The sequence below is a fragment of the Dothidotthia symphoricarpi genome, assembly GCF_010015815.1.
Source record: "Dothidotthia symphoricarpi CBS 119687 unplaced genomic scaffold P153scaffold_26, whole genome shotgun sequence".
Classification (NCBI taxonomy): domain Eukaryota; kingdom Fungi; phylum Ascomycota; class Dothideomycetes; order Pleosporales; family Dothidotthiaceae; genus Dothidotthia; species Dothidotthia symphoricarpi.
The window spans coordinates 320313-340231 of NW_022985033.1; the positions used below are offsets into that span (position 1 = coordinate 320313).

At 46.0% G+C, this 19919-nt stretch overlaps 6 protein-coding genes across 6 annotated transcripts in view; 2 read left to right on the forward strand and 4 right to left on the reverse strand.

The window, feature by feature from the left end:
• Positions 1–8441: 8441 nt before the first annotated feature.
• P153DRAFT_391232 (uncharacterized protein) lies at positions 8442–8798 on the reverse strand (the record flags this gene model as incomplete). Its single annotated transcript, XM_033671029.1, has 1 exon — positions 8442–8798. The coding sequence occupies one exon, from the start codon at positions 8796–8798 to the stop codon at positions 8442–8444; it is 357 nt and encodes a 118-aa protein (XP_033518196.1).
• Positions 8799–10416: 1618 nt separating this feature from the next.
• Positions 10417–10937, reverse strand: P153DRAFT_391233 (uncharacterized protein; the record flags this gene model as incomplete). The annotated part of the gene is made up of 2 exons (XM_033671030.1): positions 10417–10722; positions 10773–10937. The coding sequence occupies 2 exons, from the start codon at positions 10935–10937 to the stop codon at positions 10417–10419; spliced, it is 471 nt and encodes a 156-aa protein (XP_033518197.1).
• A 1016-nt stretch (positions 10938–11953) lies between these two features.
• P153DRAFT_361772 (uncharacterized protein) lies at positions 11954–13234 on the reverse strand (the record flags this gene model as incomplete). The annotated part of the gene is made up of 2 exons (XM_033667015.1): positions 11954–12027; positions 12376–13234. 2 exons carry the CDS (start codon positions 13232–13234, stop codon positions 11954–11956), a joined length of 933 nt encoding a protein of 310 aa, XP_033518198.1.
• Positions 13235–14018: 784 nt separating this feature from the next.
• On the forward strand, positions 14019–14518 carry P153DRAFT_146898 (uncharacterized protein). The gene has a single exon (XM_033662154.1). The coding sequence runs from the start codon at positions 14061–14063 to the stop codon at positions 14427–14429; it is 369 nt and encodes a 122-aa protein (XP_033518199.1). The 5' UTR covers positions 14019–14060; the 3' UTR covers positions 14430–14518.
• A 594-nt stretch (positions 14519–15112) lies between these two features.
• On the reverse strand, positions 15113–16743 carry P153DRAFT_371466 (uncharacterized protein). Its single transcript, XM_033669268.1, has one exon. The coding sequence runs from the start codon at positions 16636–16638 to the stop codon at positions 15313–15315; it is 1326 nt and encodes a 441-aa protein (XP_033518200.1). The 5' UTR covers positions 16639–16743; the 3' UTR covers positions 15113–15312.
• Positions 16744–17595: 852 nt separating this feature from the next.
• Positions 17596–19919, forward strand: part of P153DRAFT_146907 (uncharacterized protein) — a 2860-nt gene continuing 536 nt past the window's right edge. Inside the window, exon 1 of the mRNA XM_033662155.1 lies at positions 17596–19909. Within this exon, the coding sequence (XP_033518201.1) occupies positions 17843–19909 (2067 nt within the window). The 5' untranslated portion in view covers positions 17596–17842. The remainder of the gene's footprint in view (positions 19910–19919) is intronic.

Below are 19919 nucleotides of genomic sequence, written 5' to 3' on the forward strand. Positions count from 1 at the left end.
TAGTAATAAGTTAACATATTATATTATAGTAAGGTTAAAACATAAGAATTTTTACTAAAGAGGGGCTTATATAATAGGCTAGGCCTAGTAAAACCTTAGTAAGTAAAGCCTTAGAGCTTAGTAGGCCTAACTACTAATACCTACACTACTACCTATACTTTAGAAACTCTTAGTACACTACTAAAAAAACTATAAGTAAAGAAAAACTAGTACTATAAATCCTTAGTAAATTTATCTAATTTATACTAGTAACTACTCTTAGGGTTAGCCTCTTACATTATATACTACTTAGAAAAGGTTAATAGAAGAGCTAATATACTCTTTTAAAAAGAAAAGAATCTACTAATAAGCTAAAATAATAAGTATATAAAGATAAAAGAATTTTAGCTTTTATAGCTATATATAAGAAGCTAACTTTAACTTAAAGAAGAGAAAGAGGTAAGTATTTTATTCTACTACTAAATATAAAGTTTATAGCCTTAGAAACTTAATAATATACTTCTAGTAGATAATAACTTTCTACTAAAACTTAATAGTATACCTATAAAAATTACTACTAACTTTACTCTAGCTTATAATAGCTTAAAAAAGCTTAAGAGAATATAGAAAGTTATAGCTAAAAATAACCTAATATATAAAAAAGTAAAAAAGGCTATAGAAATAGGTTAAAGAAAGTTCTCTTTAGACCTAAACTTAAAAGTCTTATTAGTAAAGTATACTATTAATAAAAAAGGGTTTCTATACTACTAAAAGTAAAAATAGGTACTAGATTTAAAAAAACTATATACTAAAATTATTTTAAAAACCTATAAATCTCTAGCTGTAGGCTATCTAGGCTGTAAAAATACCTATATAATTCTAGCTTATAACTACTTCTTTCTAGAAATATTATTTATAATAAGGTAATTTATCTAAAACTATAATATATATAGAAGAATTAAGCCTTAAAGAGAACTAAAAAGAAAACTACTAAAACTACTTCTTCTTTTAAATAAAGTATAGAAGAAAATCTTAATAAACTTTATTATTAATTTACTTATAAGTAATAGGTACTAGTACTTTATAGTAGTTATAGATAGGCTAAGTAAAGATATAATACTTATTTTATTAAAAGATCTAAATACTTAAATAGTAATAAGAGCTTTTATAGAAAGAGTAGTAGCCTATTATTAGCTTTTAAATGCTATTATATCTAACTATAGTAGCTAGTTTATTAGAGATTTTTAGAAAACCTTTTATAAAAAATTAGGTATTACCTATTAAGTATTTACTAGTTACTATCTAGAAACTAATAGTACTACTAAAAGAATAAATAGTACTATAGAATTCTACTTATAGGCCTATATTAATTAGAAATAAGATAACTAAGTACTAATATATCCTACTACTTAAATTACTATTAAAGAAAGAAATATAGTATCTACTAATATTAGCCTATTCTTTCTATAATATAAATATAATATAGATATAGTATAGAAAGATATAGAATAGGTAATTTAGTAATAATATTAAAGGCCTAATAATTTAAAGAAGTTAGCTAGAATATTTACTATAAAATTTATAGAAATACTAGATTATATATAAGTAAGAATAGCAGAAGCCTAATAACTTTAAGAAATCTAGGCTAACTACTATTAATAAGAAGTACTATAACTATAAAAGAAAGACTAAGTATAGCTATAGTATAAAAAATACTTCTTTAATAGTAGGCTAAGTAAGAAACTAGACTAGAAAAATATAAAGTTTTAAGTAAAGAAAGTAATCTTCTTTTATACTATAAAATTAAATACTCTTTTAAGTATTTACCTAATATTTTATATAAATAGGCTACAGCTATACTCTAAAAACCCTCTAGTAAGATAAGATATTAATAATTACTAACTTAAAAGTATATTAAAAAATATTAATAGAGAACTAGAAAACTACTAAAAAATTAAAAAAATTATAAGTAAAAGGTAGAAATAATATAGTAGAAGGTATAAGAAATAATACCTAGTTAAATAGAAAAACTATACTATAACTTTATAAGAGCTAGTAGAAAACTTTAAAGAAGCTAAAGTACTAGATAGCTAGTTAGCCTTCTTTAAGAAAAAATAAAATAATACTAGTAAATTACTAAGAGATTTCTAAAAGAGTTCTTTTAATAAACTATAATAATACTAGGGCTCCTAGTAATAGTAGAGTAGAGGTAGAGAAAGTAATATTTTTAGTAATAAGTACTATAAGAAACTATAGGCAGTTTACTAACAGATACTCTTACTAAAGCTAAGAATATAAATAGTTAAGAAAATTAAAATATTACTAGAAAAAGAAGAAAAGAAAATTAGTTAATAAGTATAAAATTAACTACTTATAAGTAGCTAGAGTATTACTAATAGAGTACTATAGGCCTAAAATACTATACTATACTAGGTATCTATTAGAATACTAAAGGAAAAACCTAAGAAACTACTACTATATTACCTTATTCTTACTACTAATAGTAGTATTATCCTTAAAAGTATTTTAATTACTAGTACTACTATTATTTTTATAAATAGGTAGCTTTTAAAGCTTAAAAGAAAGAGAAATAAGCTTAGTAATAATATTAATAAGATACTTAGTCTAACCTTTAGTAGTCTTAGCCTAAAAAAGTATAAAAATTAGCTAAGAAAGTAGTAAAACTAGAAAGAAAACTTACTAGAACTAAAATAGCCTTACTTTAATAATTAAGTGTAGCTTAAATATTACTAAGCTTAACTATAATAGTATAAAAAAGTAACTTAGTAATAGTATTACTAAGGTTATTATTCTAATACCTAGGCTAACTAATAGACTTCTTCTTAGCCTCTTACTAAGCCTTAATAAGCCTAAGACCTAACTTATTAAAGTATAAAGTAATAAACTTTATAAATATATTACTAAGAAGAATAGTAAGAAGACTATAAAAGAAGATAACTTTAGCTTTAAGCTAATTAGAAACCTACTTAAGAGTTAACTAGTAGTACTTAAGTAAAGGTAAATATTACTTATTTTATAATAAGTAGTATACTACTTCTAAGAGTAGTAATTATAAAACTACTTACTCTTTTTAAAAATATAGGTTTTTTTATCTTTTAGAAAATAGTAGGTATAACCTAAGTAGATAGGTAGCTAGAGAGGCTAGTAGCTCTTAGTAATAGAGGTAGAGGTAAAGGTAGAAATAACGCTAGTAGTAATAGATAAGTAAGTAGTAAAGTATAAAACTAATAAAATAAGAAATTAGTAAAAAAGAAAGTAAATCTAATAGACTAAATAAACTTATAGGTAAAAGTAAGGCCTTTTTATTACCTTTAGTAGTAGAATAAGTTTACTTCTTTACTAGAAACTTCTTTAGAGAGCTAGTAGCTATAAAAAAGAACTTAAAAAATAATATAGGCTTCTTAAGTAAACCTACTATTATAGTAGTAGGTAAAATAGAAGTTAAGGTAAGTAAAGTTAGTATAGCTATAGTAAAAATTATATATAGAGATAGGTTAACGTATTATATTATAGTAAAGTTAAAATATAAAATTTTTTACTAAGAGGGAGCTTATATAATAGGCTAGGCCTAGTAGAACCTTAGTAAGTAAAGCCTTAGAGCTTAACTACTCTAACTACTAATACCTACTAGAAACAGCTAGTATACTACTAGAAGAACTATAAGTAGAGAAAAACTAGTACTATAGATTCTTAGTAAATTTATCTAATTTATACTAGTAACTACCCTTAGAGTTAGCTTCTTATAATATTAACTTAGAAAAAGTTATAAGTTAGTAAAAATAAGATTATATTTACTTACTAAAATACTTATCTACTAAAACTCTTATAGATATACTACTATATATATATATATTCTACTTAATTCTTATTATTTAATTTTATAACTAATTACCTCCTTCTAATCTAAGATTCTAGTATTTATTAATTTTAGTTCTCTATTTCTAACTTATACAGCGCTACTTCTTCTAGAAGTTCTAAGGTAACTATGTTATTCTGTATAGAAAAGAATTAATAATTTATAGAATATAACTATAGACTTCTAGATATTATTACGTAAGAAAGATAGGGAAAAGTATATCTATAAGCTTTTAGTAACAACAACCCTTGGTATTAATAACTTAATTGTATTTAAATTCTGTAGTTTTTTACTATCTGTTATAAGGAATATTAAACTGCCTGCTGTTTTAGTAAAGCTTGCGCCCTTTCTTTTTACCTGGCTAGAAGTTCTTTCCTGTTTACGTGTACTTTCTTTGTTGTCTGGGTTCTATCCTGCGTACATTAAATCTGCTGCTAAAATCTTAATGCTCTACTTACGTACTTCTCTGTGCGTGCAAAATAGAGCTAAAACGTGCGTTGCAGAAGTTGTTGTAGCTAGAGGTAGGTTAACGTTAAAGTCGACGCCGAGATTGAGTTATGTACGTCGAACTTCGCAAAAATATAACACAAGGTCTGTTACTATCATTAGGCTATTACTGTGCTGGCTTTCTTCATTTGCCCCTCACCTCGCTACTCCTATGCCCATAATAACAGCCCAGTCTAATCTCTACTTGAATTGTCACAGCATGCAATATAAGCCATATTCCATCTTCAAGAGCCTGAGCAAGGCAAATATTCTGATGAAAGATTGCGGCAGTTTAGAGAACATGGTTGTATGTACGATGTAGTTCTCAGCTGACAGGCGAAGGCTCAAGTTCGCGGTGAAACTGATCAATGTTCTTATTCGGCATGTTCTGGGTCAATTGAAAAAGCTCGTTGAACCAAGAAATGCTACGAGCTGGAAAGAGTCGAATGGTAGAAATGTTCGCCATTTCTGTGATCCCAAGGAGCCTTGAGTACAGGGCCTGGCCGTCGTGAGTGTTTTAGGTAATACAGGTCTGAGTATGTAACGACGCAGTGACCTCTGAATTGTGTCTATGTTGGCGTTCGTACCCAGAATTATTAACAAACTTGTAGACACGACCCTGTTTGTTACCGACTCATGCGTGATATTGCCCCGCTCGCACAACTAAGCTGATGTACATAGATCAATAGCTGCTGGCCAAGAAGTCTGCCCCAACCCCAGTCTCATGCACATGACCCACGACGTGTGTACTCAAGCAGTCGATTGTACAAGCTTCTAAGATAGTGAATTGCAGGTGGCTTGAGATCGACCACAATGGTCTGAACATGCAGATGGTTTGCGGGTCATGACTCGGGTAAACCTCATGGGTATATCGTTTGTGCAAGGATGTGAGGTTTTTTGATTTGGTTAACTTCCCTCACATGATGGACGTGACGGCGAGCTCCAAGAATCAATCGACGCCGTACTCCAGGAATCAACCAACGCTTGGCAGGTAGCGCATGACCAGCTGCCCATCTTATTCACCTCCATCTAATCGTAATTTGTGACCGGCGGTGGGCTACATCGCCTGCCGAACTATACACATCTGCCTATTGCTGAGCTCGTTCTCGCGCTAGGTGATGAAGATGCCTCGCTTCAGCAACGAATATAGCAGTTGTAGCTGTCCGTTGGCTGGACTGCTTGACGTCTTGTGTGCCCCTTGCGCAACTTTGGGGTTGCAGTTTCCAAATCGAGCGTCCACAAGAGACCGAGCCGACTGGAAGGGGCCCAGGCTGGAATTGTCAACCCCTAGGCTGCGAGGCAGCTTGAGCCGCAGGGAGGATTGCTGTCGAATTGTTCCGATCATCCTGCACACATGCACCAAAGTATCAACCGCCGTTTTTTTCGGCAACCATATCAGCATAGTCAAGAAGTCGATGATGTTCGTATGAGCATTGGGGGCAGGGCCGCTGAAGATCTATCGACCAGGCCCTGTATATTCTTCCGCAATGCTAGAGCGATCCATAACTACCAGCGCAACCAGAATCTCAGGTTGCAGGTCTTTATGTGACGTCTGGCCGCCTTTAAAGAGTGTTAACTCATGGACAGTCTGCGAAGAGAATGTTCCCCAGTTTTAGAGTCAATCAGAGGCCCCATCATCATAGCCCACCTTTTCTGTCCCTTTGAATAGCAGCTTGTAGTCGCACAGATCTAAGATGCGCACAGTTAATCATTTCCAAACCCACCCCCGGCTTTATCGGTGTCATGTGTCGTATTTTGCGGCCTGCTGCGTGTCGTCAGGCGAAGGCGCGAGTCCGATATCGGCAACAGTGTTCTGGGCGTATCGGGCATGGAGGGTGCGCAGGAAATTGTGTTGGGAGACGAAGTTGCCCTCTTCTCAGTGCGTCGCTCATTTTGCAGTCTAGGTGTTGCGCCATTAAATCAAAAAGGTCACGTGTTTGCCTTGATTGACGTCGTCGAAGGTATCCAGTTTCACTGCCCGGTCTGCTTGCTCGATGGACATCGTTGTCGCTATTAGTCGAGGAGTCAGAGGCTCAATCCATGCCGGTACATTTTCCTCCCTCTTACCCATAGCTTCATATCCTGAAACTCACCACCCAAACTTCAAAGTTTTTCAATGAATGTCACAACATTTTCGACTACCTCTGAGGCGAGATCAAACACGATCTCGACTGTTCCCTGCGCCTCATACATACTCTCGACAGACTGCTATATCGATGCATTATCCTACACTCTTCCTCACCTCGTCCAACGCAAGGTACAGCTGGTATCAGACTGCAGGATCAACCCCTCAGCAAGGTCTTCGGTGCGTAGATACTGTACGTTCGGAGCGGTGTTTCTCGGGGTCTCGATGGTTCTTACTCGCCGCCGATACCTCTTCACCCATACCGAAGCGCGGCAGAAAGCAGGTCAACTTGCTAAATTACAGTACATGGTGTGCCTGACTTCCGGGTTCCAAGGTCGGGCGAGCGGGTGTGATGGATCTTTTCGTAGTAAGCCATCATTCCGTCTGGAGCCTAAATGATGAGAGGGCGCCGATGCTATTTTCGAACAGCATCTCCATGACCTTCTGCCAGGTCACGCCTCAACTCACTCTGCCTCGACTGTCAGATTGTATGCATGCGATGATTCCAGCTGCGGCCAGAAAGATGCGCCGACGCTCCCTGATCTGTTCATCCTCGCTGATCCTGCGTGCGTGACCCACATGCGTGCTGCCTCGAGCGTCATTGTTCATGCCGAGACAGCATCTTGGGTCCAACTTGATCCGAATAGACACAACACAACACACTCAAAGACAGACTAGAATCGAAGAAGCAACTCTAAAAACCTCATGTGCAGACGGAATAACGGTATCAGCTTCGTTTTGTGCTATATTGACCTCGGTGTTGATGTCGCCTTTCCACGAAAGATGATGCTCTTTCTCTAGGTGCTTTCTTTGCATGCTAGGGTCATGCTGATATGGTTGAAACCGGCTTTAGCACATGAGATTTTGTCTGCCGATACTTTTGGTAACGGCTGTTCCAAACTGTGCATCGCCTTGCCTTCAGAACAGTCTTTGACTCGCGGACCTTACAGCTCGTCAAGTTTCCGGCGCCTCATGGATCCGCTGCGCCACACCATTATAACGCGCCATTTCTTCAGGTTGTGTTCGCACCAACAGTGTTGTTTGACGTTGGATGCGGCAGCATCTTTGCCAGGACTTTGACCTGCACTCTTTCCCAATTGAATGACGCTCCATTGTTGAAAAAGATTGCAGAACCGATGATCAAGTGGACTACCTGTCAATGCAGCGTTTGACCCCAGTCATTGTTAGAAGAGGTTCTCCGGACATAGGAAATTCTGCGAATATTGATCAAGACGCCTGATGATTCGTTGATAATCTGGTACCTGGAGTTGTGCGGGGTCCTCTTTCTATGACCATAAGCGAGCGACGATGATGGTTAGCAGCAGCAAGAAGCATCGCGCTATCGCGCTTCCCCTTGTTTGTTTTTCTCGGCGACGTCGAATCCGGCAGGCTGGCTGCACTGCGGACTTTGGTATCCAGGCCCTGTTCAGTATACTGTTCGGTTCAATCAGGTCTATGAAAATATCGCAGCAGTGTATTTGCGATCTCGTAGCTCGGGAAGCCGGTTGCCCGTACCGATCCACGACCTTTAGCTCCCGTCACCATCCATATCTAGTGCACGGGAAAGGAGTTTCGTAAGAAGGTAATGCATGAGGCCGATCGCCATCAATCAAACACCAAAACTTGATTAAAGCGGGAGTTTCCTGCGCCAAGCAATTCCGTTTTACTCATCCTATAACATGAGATTGACCTGCCAGGCAATCGAAGATAGTGGAGAAGAATTTACTAGTCGATTGAGATGGCGACACGGCAAGGCATACAGGCATAGACAACTTGTGCAAAGCCTGATTTGTCATAAACGTCGACGACAATGTGAGGCCTACAAATGGACAGCCTTACGGCGTCATGACGAGGTTGACTGCCCTGACCTTTCGACGCGAAATGGTTCGTCGCAGTCTCGGACAATAGAACCATCTCCCAGATTGAACAAGTCATCGCTCGAACCTCATGGACCCGCGCTCGATGAGAGCCCTCCTATCGACGCAGGCAGTGTTCAGGCTTGAACCCAGCAAGTCGTGGATGAGGGAGGCCAGATGAGGATGACAACAACCTCGACCTGTCTTGCATTAAGCGCGGGCAGCTCGGGCGCGAGCTTTGCAACGGTGCCCGCTTGTGGTCGTCTTGGTGCTTGAGAGCAACGATTGCGCGCCACGCAGATGCCCGGTGTCCAGTGCGTTTGATGTGCGGTTCTTGCCCAACGGCACAGGTGCCGAACTCGACTGATATTTCCATGCCAAACGGAGCTTGAACTATGGGCGCCACGAACCGAGCAGTAAATGCGAGAGAGCACAGCCACAATGTGTTCTGTGTATTTGGCGGCACATACGCCATAATCGACTGCCACATACATGCTCGAGAGAGTTCGGGAGTGATCCTGCAGGAAGTGCATGCGGAAAAAGTCGATGTTGAGGATCTCTCGCAAAGTCGTCCGTTGGATCTAGTGGGACCTGTTCTTTCGAGCACAAGGTAACCGTCATTTGTAGGTGTCGACCTGCATATATTCATGTCAAATCTCCTGTGGGAATGACGCTTGGGGATCTGGAAACGATCTCCGCTGTGGCAGTTCAAGGCGCACGACTTCATGACAAGCATCTTTGACGCGTCATCATATTGCACAGATTGTAGAACGGGCGTTCATCATGTTTCATTCGATGTGCAAGATGTCAAGTTCTTCTGAGACGGAAGAAGCGCTAGGTCAGTGATCGGACCGCTCGGCAGTGCGTGATAGAACAATTCCCGAGAACCCCGTGTGGCTTGAGTAACGGACGAGCACGCAGCGTGCTCGAGGTACGTCGATGAGTCCTGCAAGCCAAATATATGTTGATCTATCATGTCGGATATATGCCCTCTTCCATGTGGTTCCGGAGCAGCTGGAACGTAGTGCGCGTTTGATCGGTAGGGTCGACAGCGTTCCATAAGCAAATTGGATATTGGAATGGATGATGGTTGAGCATAATATAAATACTTTATCACAGTTCATCCCATTCGTGGTCGATTCCAATGCTCATGACGTACACTCTCATAGAAGCAGCGTGGCTTATGAGAGTGTCCAATTGAGAGCCTTCGAAATTTGCTACTCCATCATGATGATTGAGGTAAAAGTTGAAAGACTACCAAGATCCGAGGATGTTATGAAGCCAACGTGGCGTTCAGGCAGCTTTATATCTTGCTGAGCATGGTGGCACCTTTCTGGAAATTCGAGTCCGAGTAACTGCATGCACGACCTGTCAGCAGTATACTCGGAAGACAACCCCCAGGGCTACACTTACGGGCCATGCCTTCGAGCACGTCCTTCACCTTGTCCCTATATCTTGCCTTTACAGATGCGTTGAAAAACATCCTGGTGAAAAGGAGGGCCGTTCGTGAGATACACGGAGAACGGAATGCAAGCTCCGAAAAATATAAGAATGACTCGCGGGGGCGTCAGTGATGGTCTCTTGCGTGCCAGTGTGTACGAAAGTAATTGTGATCAGTGCCTTGATCCCGAGATATCGCAGGTCTTTATTCGAGCAATGACTAACGAAAACCAAGCCTGCATACATGTGGCTTAGTTCGATATCAGAAGGCGTCTTGGAACGAAGTGGTTGCACTGGGGATATGTTGTTCGCACTGATTTGAGTGGGAAAGTACGTACTAGGTTCCATTTTCGCCAACCTGACAAAATGCATTGTCGTGGCTCATTCATATGGAAGCGTCATTCAGCGAGTCACGTACTGCGCCATTGGATTTTGGCAGACTCATGAGGAATGGCTTCCGCTTTGGCATTGATTTAGTCGCCCGCTCGTTCCACAGTGTGCACTTCAGAAGCTCGTTGTGAAGTCGATCCATGTTTGTCAACATCTCTACATGCGGCGATGGCATTATTCTAGGGCCACAAGATGGTGCCTTGGGTGTATGGGAAGTGGGTCAAAACTTGAGCTTCTCCAGAATGGTGTTAATGGCTGTCAGCTTAGAGAGACGCGATGATATTATGAACGGCGGCGATGTGCTGGCGGGGAACGTTACAGAGGAGGGTATTGGAGCGGCGATGCGCAAATCGATCAACTATACGTGGACTCGGCTCGTTGATGATGAGTAGAAGTTGTGAGCCCGAAAAGGCGCGGCAGAAGAATGCTTTTCTGGCAGTGATGACGTGGAGACCGCGGCGACACGGTATGGGTGGAGTAACGGCCAAGGGCAACTTGTTGAGCGGGCCGAACATTATTTCGAAGCTGATTTGGAGGTTGACGAGATGGGGTCGGAGATGGGCAGCAATCTGCATGAGTACATGAGACGCGGGTTTGTTGGGACCAAAACATGACATACCGCTAGATCGATCCCCTGCACGGCGCGGACACCGTCACTGGAGGCGGTAGCACAAATGGTATAGGGCGCGGTGGAGAGGGCAATCGCGTCATCGGCGAGAGTGGTGTGAGTTGGAAGGCATTTAGTACACACGGTGGGAGTACACAAGTCGCAGAAAACGTACATGACGATGAAGACGTCGCTTTTGTAGCGGTTGTTCCAATGCTGTCATAACATTCTCCGTGGAACTCAAACTATCGAGTCACTGTGACCTTGATGAGGACGAGCCGGTCGTTGGCGGCGCCGTATTACTGCAGCACATGTCAGGCCAGTAAGAGCGACTTGGACGGGTTCTTCCGGCGTTTGCTTCCACCTGAAAAATGCGCGTCAGAACGCGCGTGTGTAATGAGCTGGCGTCATACGGACGGTCGGCGATGATGGGGTTGATCGGGTGCACTGGACCACATGTGTGTATTCGTGGTGCCGTAGTATGTGCCGTTGGGAGACTTGTGGGTGGGCAGGGCGCTGGGCAATTGCTGCCAGCTGTAGTGGCGTGACTCGAATGCAGGTGAATCGGATGAGAATCAAGACAGCCCGCAGTGCAGTGTGTGTGGATTGAGTTGATGGCGGATGCTCATATGTTCCGCGAGGCTACTCAGTCGAGGAGCGGTTCGACAGACTCACAACCTTGAGAAGCGACCAGAGACATGGAATTAAAATTACTATTAGCAAGTCCCATATGAACATCCAAGCGAGGAGCAACGCACTTTGAGGCTATCGTCGTCATCCAATATGAAGATGACGACTCCGTCGCAAAGGCCCGCGTCGTCACGTTATCGTGACGCGCGCAGGCAGTTGTATGTATCATAAAAAAGACGGTGTATTAATAGCGTTGGATGGGGATTGGCTTCGCGGAACAGGTACCAGGTCGACAATGAATGATGAGTAGTGAACAGGCTGTCAGGAGCCTCGCTGAGTTCTAGCGGACGGCGGCGCACGGTCCGAGCCGCAGATACGACACGACACTAGCGTGTCATAAGCGTGGTAATCAGGCGATCGCGGGATCGTGGGTTCAATCCACTATAAAGCGGAAATCTCAGTCTTTATGCATCTGGTTTATGTACGGCTTGTCTTTCGAGACGGTGTTATACGGTTTCTCGGACTGCCCTTGTCAGCGTGTCGTCAACGACGCTTAACCGTGCCTATTCGCAGTAAGCCATAACGACTGCATCGCACGGTTCAGGTACATCAAGATACAAACCGCCGGCAAACCGTGCTTGATCCATCGTAGAGAGTGGATGAAGCTCAAAAAGTGATACATCGGGCTACGCAGATCGGACAGTGACTGGGAAAATACTTGGTGTGGATATGCTGGTATCCTTCGGCATATTGCTACGAACGTCGTGAAAAACATCACGAAGGTCCATTGCCGTAGGATGGTAAGTCTAATATGCAGTAACGAACTCCCAGTATGTAAAACCCATTCTACTCAGCTTCAAGACCGTAAAAAGCAACACCCAATCTATCTACTATGCTCTCAACACTCCTCCCACCCATGTTATCCAGGTCCCCGTGCATACTCCCCTCCTGAACCGCATCCCCAAACTACTCTAGTACCACGTACCCTCCTGAATCGGAGGATACCGACCGTTATAGAACCCCTGACCCGGCGTTCCAAACGCCGGTGCACCGAATACATGCATTCCCGATGGCACACCACCCGCAACCATCCCCCGCGACACCCCATGCCTACCAAATGGAGCAACAGCAGAACTCACTTTCGCCTCATGAGGAACCGTCTCAAGCAAACTTGCCAACCGGACCGTTTCTAGCTTGATCGCCCGGCCCTCCTCCCCGTCCAACACATCCAACAGCCTGCTCAACTCCGCGTTCATGATACGTACCATCACTCTCACTCGTTCCTTGGGAAGCGCCTCCACATCGCCGAGAGGGATAGTGAAGCTTGTGTCATTGGCGGGAGGCTTGCAGTAAGAATAGGTGATGAGATACGTAACGCCGATCGGGATAGCGTAGGTGAGGATGCGAGCGATGCTGAGGCCGAGGCCGAGCATCGACAGCAGGGATGGGAAAGCGATGATAGCTAGGATGGCGCAGAGGATGGCGAGGACGGTCGTCTTGGGGGCCTTCATGAGGCTGGTGAAGAAGCTGAACTTGTACTCCCATGCTTTCTCTAGACAGAATCTGACGATCATGGCGACGACGCTCGTGAAAGTCGTCTTGGGTTGGACTGCCGAGGCGTCTGGCAGCTCAACAGTCTCCGCAATGTCCTCAGGAAATGTACCTGGAGATGGGCTGTTGTGTTTGTGGAACGCAGTTGATGGCACGACTTGTTCGACGGAAGCAGGCGTATCGACTTGTTGCATCTCGCGCTGTTCGGTGAAGATAGACGGTGATTTGGGTCTGGTCGGCAAAGTAGTCGGTTTGTTCAGCCAAGTAGATGCTGCAGGGGACTGGATATCCATGTTCCCGAGTAGGATGAGGTCGGTGTCAATATTGGGAGAAAGAGTTGGTTATGTGGTATCATTCACGAAGTGTAGCGGACCTTATAAGTATCCGCATTATGCAGTGCAAACGATGACGAACTGCGTCCAGGTGACAGCCCGTTGTCTTCAATCTCACAACCCATGCGAAACAGGTGGTAATTGTCCGGAAAGCAAACGAAACATGATGGTTCCTATACAAGACACAAAGGTGTACTAGTCTAGTCAGTGCACGACAAGCAAGGTCCACGCAATCAGTAGACAGAGACATCGGTATTCGGGTAAAGAAGTCTAAGCAGTCGTAGTTGAATGTCAACGCAACATCTTGATATGGCTAACAGTTTATTCATCGATAGCCTTTCGGCGTGAAGAAGCTGGCCTCGTCAACATTTCGTACACGGCCTAAGTAGACTGCTGAATTTGGGATTTCTCTTTGATAGCTCTTCTCGCGTGAAACGCTTTCGAGGTTGGCGGAGTATCATGGTAGGTGGAAGTCGAGATTGGAATCAATCCAGGTTGTTCTAGGTATTTTGCGAGTTTACTGGATGATTGTCGGTGGAGTCTTGATGGGCATGAACGTCAAAGAAGTATTACCGGTGCCTATCTTTTGACCATCGTTCTCAACGCGCCGGCTTCGAATAGCTCGCGTTGGACGCAAGCAAATACAAGTGATGAGATGACTTTGTCGCCGTAATCTGTTATCACCACAGCTTATAGATGAAAGCGTTCGAGCGGCAGTAAATTCATGATTGATAGATTAAATTGTATGAGTTTTCGAGCACGAGACCAACTATGTCGCCATTGAAAAATGAGATCGCTGGGGCATTACATGATGTTTATCACACCTTACTGGTCTCAGTATCGTATTGCAATCAACCAAAGACAGGAAACCACAAGAGTGAAGAAATTAACAGCCTACCAAGATAGCCTGCATACCATTGTACAATCTACTCACAAATGCCTACGCCTGGCAATATGTTCTTGCTCATCACCACCCAATCGCATCCCCATCTGCCACGAGGACAGCAAATCGCCATCCAACCGATCTGCCAATGTGCGGAATCTACAAGAGATTGCCTGCGCTCCGCTCGATCTCCTCGATCACTCCCCTACCATCCATCTCGTTGTTTTCCGTGCATGCTCGTGGATGGAAAGCCTGTCGAAGTCGGTTGTGTAGGGAAGTTCTTGAGATGTGTCGTCATGCCTGTAGGCTAGTGAGCGGATCGATACGGTACGGTCCGGATGTACGGAAGCGGGAGCTAGGCTAGTGGACTCTTGAGCTGTGGTAGCAGTAGTAAGAGTCCAACGGGGAGGAGTATATACAGAGCTTCTGCGGTGCGTGGGCGCGAGACGAAATGGAATGCAGCATAGGAGAGAGAAGCTGGACACCCATAATAGAAGGTCGCTCAGCGTTGTGGGAGCAAGGATTCAACATGGTTCAGCTTGATCAGTCTTCTATATTGCAACACGGCGCAATGGCGATTCCAGCACTGGATGCTACAGTCTATTCAGAGCCAGTGCTCCGTCGCAGTTGTTGAGTCAGGATGGAGTTGAACATGGTTTCTTTTGAACAGTCGCGCCACACAACTCCATCTCGACGTCGTATCCCTTTTCTTGTCGCCGATCTCCTCGGAGCAAAACCTCGGCTAGGCGGTGATGGTGTAGAATGATGTAGGTAGTTGTCAGTGGCATGCACTCGCTTGAGTTGAGGGTGGCCGTAAGGAGCGGGTAGTGGGTGTCTAGTGCTCCCAATTTCGTGCTCAATCAAATAAGGTCGTGGTCATGTGCCGCAGGCGGTGCAGCTAGTGCGGTGTTGATGTATTCGGGCGTCTCTCGCGAAGCTGGAAGCGGAACACGAAGTCGGTGTCCAAGCCAGCATCCCACTACAACACGACCACAACGCTGCATGTGCACAAGATGAGAAACGAGCAGGAAATATGGGAAGAACCGCACGAGAAATTGCGCTTTTAATAGTTCTATCGATCTACGTTGTTCTATCATTTTGAGCCCCTACACCGAAACCGCACAATAGCCTTCCCGAGCCCTGACCAAGCCTGCATCTACTCCTCCAACGCATCACCCACAATCCTCGCTTCGATCCAGTCCACAAGCCGCTCCACCTGCTCGCCCACCCTCGATACGCCCTCATCCTGCGCGAGTCCGCCCCCCTCAGCGTCTTCATCATTCAACCACGCCACCCCCTCTCTCGCCGCCACCGAACGGCGACTCAACCCCTGCACGATCGCGCTCTCGCTGAAATGCGGCAGCAAATGCAACAACACGCCACACCCGACCTCCCTCGCCAAAAACGCATACGCAGATGCCGTGTGTCTGAGCGCGTTGAACCACGCCAGCACCTCCTGCTTCTGCATCCCCTCTCCTTCCGCATCTGCGTCGCCTGCTGACGGCCCGCGAAAATAAGTCTCGTAGAAAGCATGCAAATCCCCCTCCGTGAGGCGCGGCTTGGCCTTCGCATTCAGCCGTGCCGCCTTTCCATGCTTCGCCGTGCGAGACGTCTTGACAGCTTCGATGACCCTCTGCCACGCCAGCGTCAGGATCGCCCATCGCATTTTGTCCGCCACCATGCGACTCCCGATCCGGCGCGAGTACATGTACACTTCCCTCGCTCCTCCGCCGCGTCCATCACGACCAAGAGCAAGCACGGCCTTGGTGTCCTCACCATCGGCGAAGAACTCCTCGGGCGACCGTTGCAACATATTCGCATACTCGGTCGGCAAATGACACAGGAGCCGAAGGCCGAGGAACCGCATGTGGCCCCAGAACTTGGCGGCGTGGTACGACATGTCTCCTTCGCCCGGCTTCTTCTGCGCTCTGACAGCAGCATCCGTGCAGGAAGAGGGAGATTCGCTTGTGCCCGCCAGCACCTTTGCGCCTTCCTCGACGTACGGACGGAACTTTTGCATGTTGAGCCAGAGTTGGCGCGGAGGCGCGAAGTTTCCGTCAGGCAGGAGGTAGGCTTCTACAAGCGAGGAGAGGGCTGTGTCGAGGAGGGCGGGCGATGAGAGCGTGTCGAGGAAGACGGCTGTGTTTTCTTCGGATGAAGAAGGACACGGAGACGGAGACGGGCATGGAGATGGCGATGGATGATTGGGTGTAGACAGGGAAGAGCGCCGGGGGCTCGTAGAACGAGGGGCATCCCGTATCTTGGGATTCTGGGGCGATGGAGAAGGCGTGAGTGGAGCAGCGCCCGGGGACAGGCATGCAGACGCCGTGCCCTGCCTGTCGATAGTGTTGGCTACTCGATTCTCAAAACCAGACCATTGCGAGAGGCCCAGTTTGAGCTTCTTGGTGGCTGATGATAGTTCTGGGGTAACGGGGCGGCCGACATACTCGGTTTCTTGCTGGGTCTTGCGCTTTCGAGCCATGGTTCGTTGCCTTTGTGGAATGAATGAATGATGATTGTGTGATGGTGTGACTTGTTCTGCCTGTGAAGACGTTGAAATATAAGCTCTTGTCAGGGTCATCGCCGAACTACACACTTGCCTCGATCTACACCAGAAAGACATGTACATGTTTCGCAATCAAAGTCAGTCATTCAGTCAAAACTTCCCCACACTAACGGCATAATGTTTCATCCCAGTCATTCAGATGAGCAAGCCAACTCACCCCGAACATCCAAACTGAAGCTGACTAGACAATCTACCTGTACACACAAACACCCGCCGCGGCAAAATTTCACGCACTCTCGTCAAAGCCACATTATGGGAACTTCACAAGCGAGATACGTACACAATGAGCTAGCGAGCTACCAGGCCTTGCATCGAAAAACCTCAGTCTCACACCGTAGAGCAGACTACGAAAGTCGCTAACAAGCATGTCTCTCGAAAATGGCGTTGGTGGTAAATCGCATTCATTGAGGTTGTGATGATCGTGATCATGACCCGGAGGTTTGCTTGCTTCACCGACCGACTAATGCACCGGCAAACAATCCGCATCATGTTGTGTTGTGTTGTGTCTTTACTCTCCTACCTCCACAAACACTCTAACGAGTCTTACTCACTGTTGATCTTGTCTTGGCGTTTCCTTCTTTGCTGCCACAAAGACACAGACACAGACATACACAGTTTGTGTTGAACGCCACGGCACGGACGCTCCACTACCATCGCTCAGACAAACCCTCTACGCAAGACATTCCCAAAACCAGCCGTTCGATCTACCCACCCACAGAAACACACATCGCTCCCAAACCCCGCAAGACAAGCCATCCTCAACTCCATCGCCAAACTCCCCCACCAGCTCTCTCCTTCCCCTCCCCCGTTTCCCTAGCACAGAACATGCCCCCCACAACCCGCCAACTGGTCACCGCACTTCTCACCTGGACGCTCCTACTCGTCTGTCTCGCGCTGTCCACTTACTTCGTATACGCCTCGCTCAAAGCTCCAGTCTTGCCCCCCAACGAGGTAGAAGTCATCGTCGAGAAAGAAGCAGAAGTCATCGCCGAGAAAGAAGCAGAAGTCGTTGCCCAGAAAGAAGCAGCGTGGCTAGGCACACAGGTCGGCGCGTACACACTTGGGGCTCAGAGAGCAACGGGAGAAGCGTGGCCGCCGCGAGCCGAGTTGTAACTATATCATGCCGCCTAACACACGCTCCACGCACCGCCCCTCGACCTCAGCCGTCAACTGGCCTCCACCGCATCGCTACCAAATTAGCCGGAAGAAAAAGCCCAAGAAACCCAGACTCAACGATATGCCACCACCTCCACCACCACCACGCCATGACTCATCCTCATCAATTCTATCCACCATGCACGTACGTGACATCGCCCTGCCGTCCGTCGAGACTCAGTCCAACCCCGCCGACGACCATCCATCCCGCACGTTGAAACGGCCCGCGAGTCTCTTCCTACAGGGCCTCGGTGCGGAGGGTCGTCGCGTGCGCCGTCTGACTGCAGCATCGAGGGGCGGCTCCGAGCGTGGTGACAGCGTGTGTGTGAGTGCGAATGTTTCGCGGCGCGTGACGCCTGCGGGTGGTCAGCGGGTGCGGGATTGGAAGGCGAGACTGGAGAGTGTGGGGAGAGAGGGGAGACTGCAGGTTGATGTTAGGAGGTTGGGTGTTTCTATGTCTGTTGCGAGGGGGGGTTTGGTTGGACTTCCTATATCGTCGCCTGGAGTTGGTACATCATCACCTGGATTTCCTACATCATCATCTGGACTTCCCACATCATCATCTGGACTTCCCACAGCGTTGCCGATACTTCCTACACCGTCACCAGCACCAGTTCTTCCATCACCAGTCCTTCCCACAACACCACCCCCCAGCGACCACTCAGCCCACATCACCGAGCAAATCCAACCCATCCTCCACGCCGAACTCGAGAAGCGGAACAAGCCCCAATCTGCAGACAACAACCTCATCAACACATTGAAAGCCGAGTTGAAGCCGATGATCACAGACATGCTGAACCACCAACGGGTCCAACTCTCACAAGACCGTTTCCGCGAGTTCCAACACGCGAGGAAAGTGCTGGGTCAGGATCGTGTGAAAGACATGCGCCAGGAGATGCAGGCTCTCGGTCAGAGTCAAGAGGTGTGCTTTCAGTCATTTGGTCAAAGTCAAGAATCCCGCTTTCAGTCGCTGAAACAACACCATGAAGCGAGTAACCAGTCGTTGGGCCGGTGGATGCAGGATGGAGTCAAGTTTGCTGTGCATTCGGGGGTGGCTGATATCCGTGCGGGTCATACTGAGGCGCTGGAGGTGCTTGCAAAGAAGATGGAGAGTGATCGTGGGACGGGCGTCGTTCATGACATTGCGCCAGTGCAGGATGGAAATCATGAGAGGGTGGTGCTGAATCCAGACTTGCCGGCGGCTTGGACGACAGCAATCCAAGCGAAAGTCGGCGAAACCATTGCAGCGCACTTGGCGTCTGCCATGGACTTGAATCGACCTGATGCATGGCCGGCCCAAGCCAAGTCGATGATGGAGAGTGTGCTCGAGACAGGGCTAAAAGCGCAGTTTGAGGAGCAGTTCGCAGCCTCAGGCCTTGGCCGAACGGTCATTTCAGATGCTGTACAGCAGATCACCGCAGAGGCGAGCCACTCCTTTCACACCATCTCAGCGGACTATCGTCGGAAGATGGACACAGAGAAGAACGAGGCCGAGGAAAACATGTCCAGCCTGGCGACGCAACTCGCCGACCTCGCTCGCGAAGAAGCCGCCATGGCCGACAAAGACGCACAAATGCAAAACGACGCCCGACAGCACCACGACGACATGAAGAAAGCATACGACGAACTGCTCACCCGCAGCACCACGACACACACAGAGCTGGAGCAGACGCGCAAAGAACGCGACACGGCCAAACAATGCGCTGACTCTCTCGAGACAGCTCAACACGAGACGCGGCTAGAACTCGCCGACCGAAAGGGACAGATTGTGGCGATGCAGATGGACATTGTAGCAGCACAGGTGGAGAAACAAATTGCCGAGGAGGATGTGGAGAGTCTGCAGAGGCGTTTTGAGGAGATGTCGCGAAGGTGTAAGGAGATGGAGAGAGGGAAGGCGCTGGTGATGCAGCAGATTGACATGTTTGGGGATGTTGGTGAGGATGGTGGGAGTAGTGAGGATGGGCGAGAAGGGAGTGAAGTTGAGGACGTTGAGATGACCGAGGACGGTGAGACGATTGAGGACGGTGAGACGATTGAGGACG

What these genes read in the sequence shown, in the direction of transcription:
- P153DRAFT_371466 (XM_033669268.1), bottom strand. Translation starts at nt 16,638, where the DNA reads ATGGCTCGAAAGCGCAAGACCCAGCAAGAAACCGAGTATGTCGGCCGC.
- P153DRAFT_146898 (XM_033662154.1), top strand. Translation starts at nt 14,061, where the DNA reads ATGAGATCGCTGGGGCATTACATGATGTTTATCACACCTTACTGGTCT.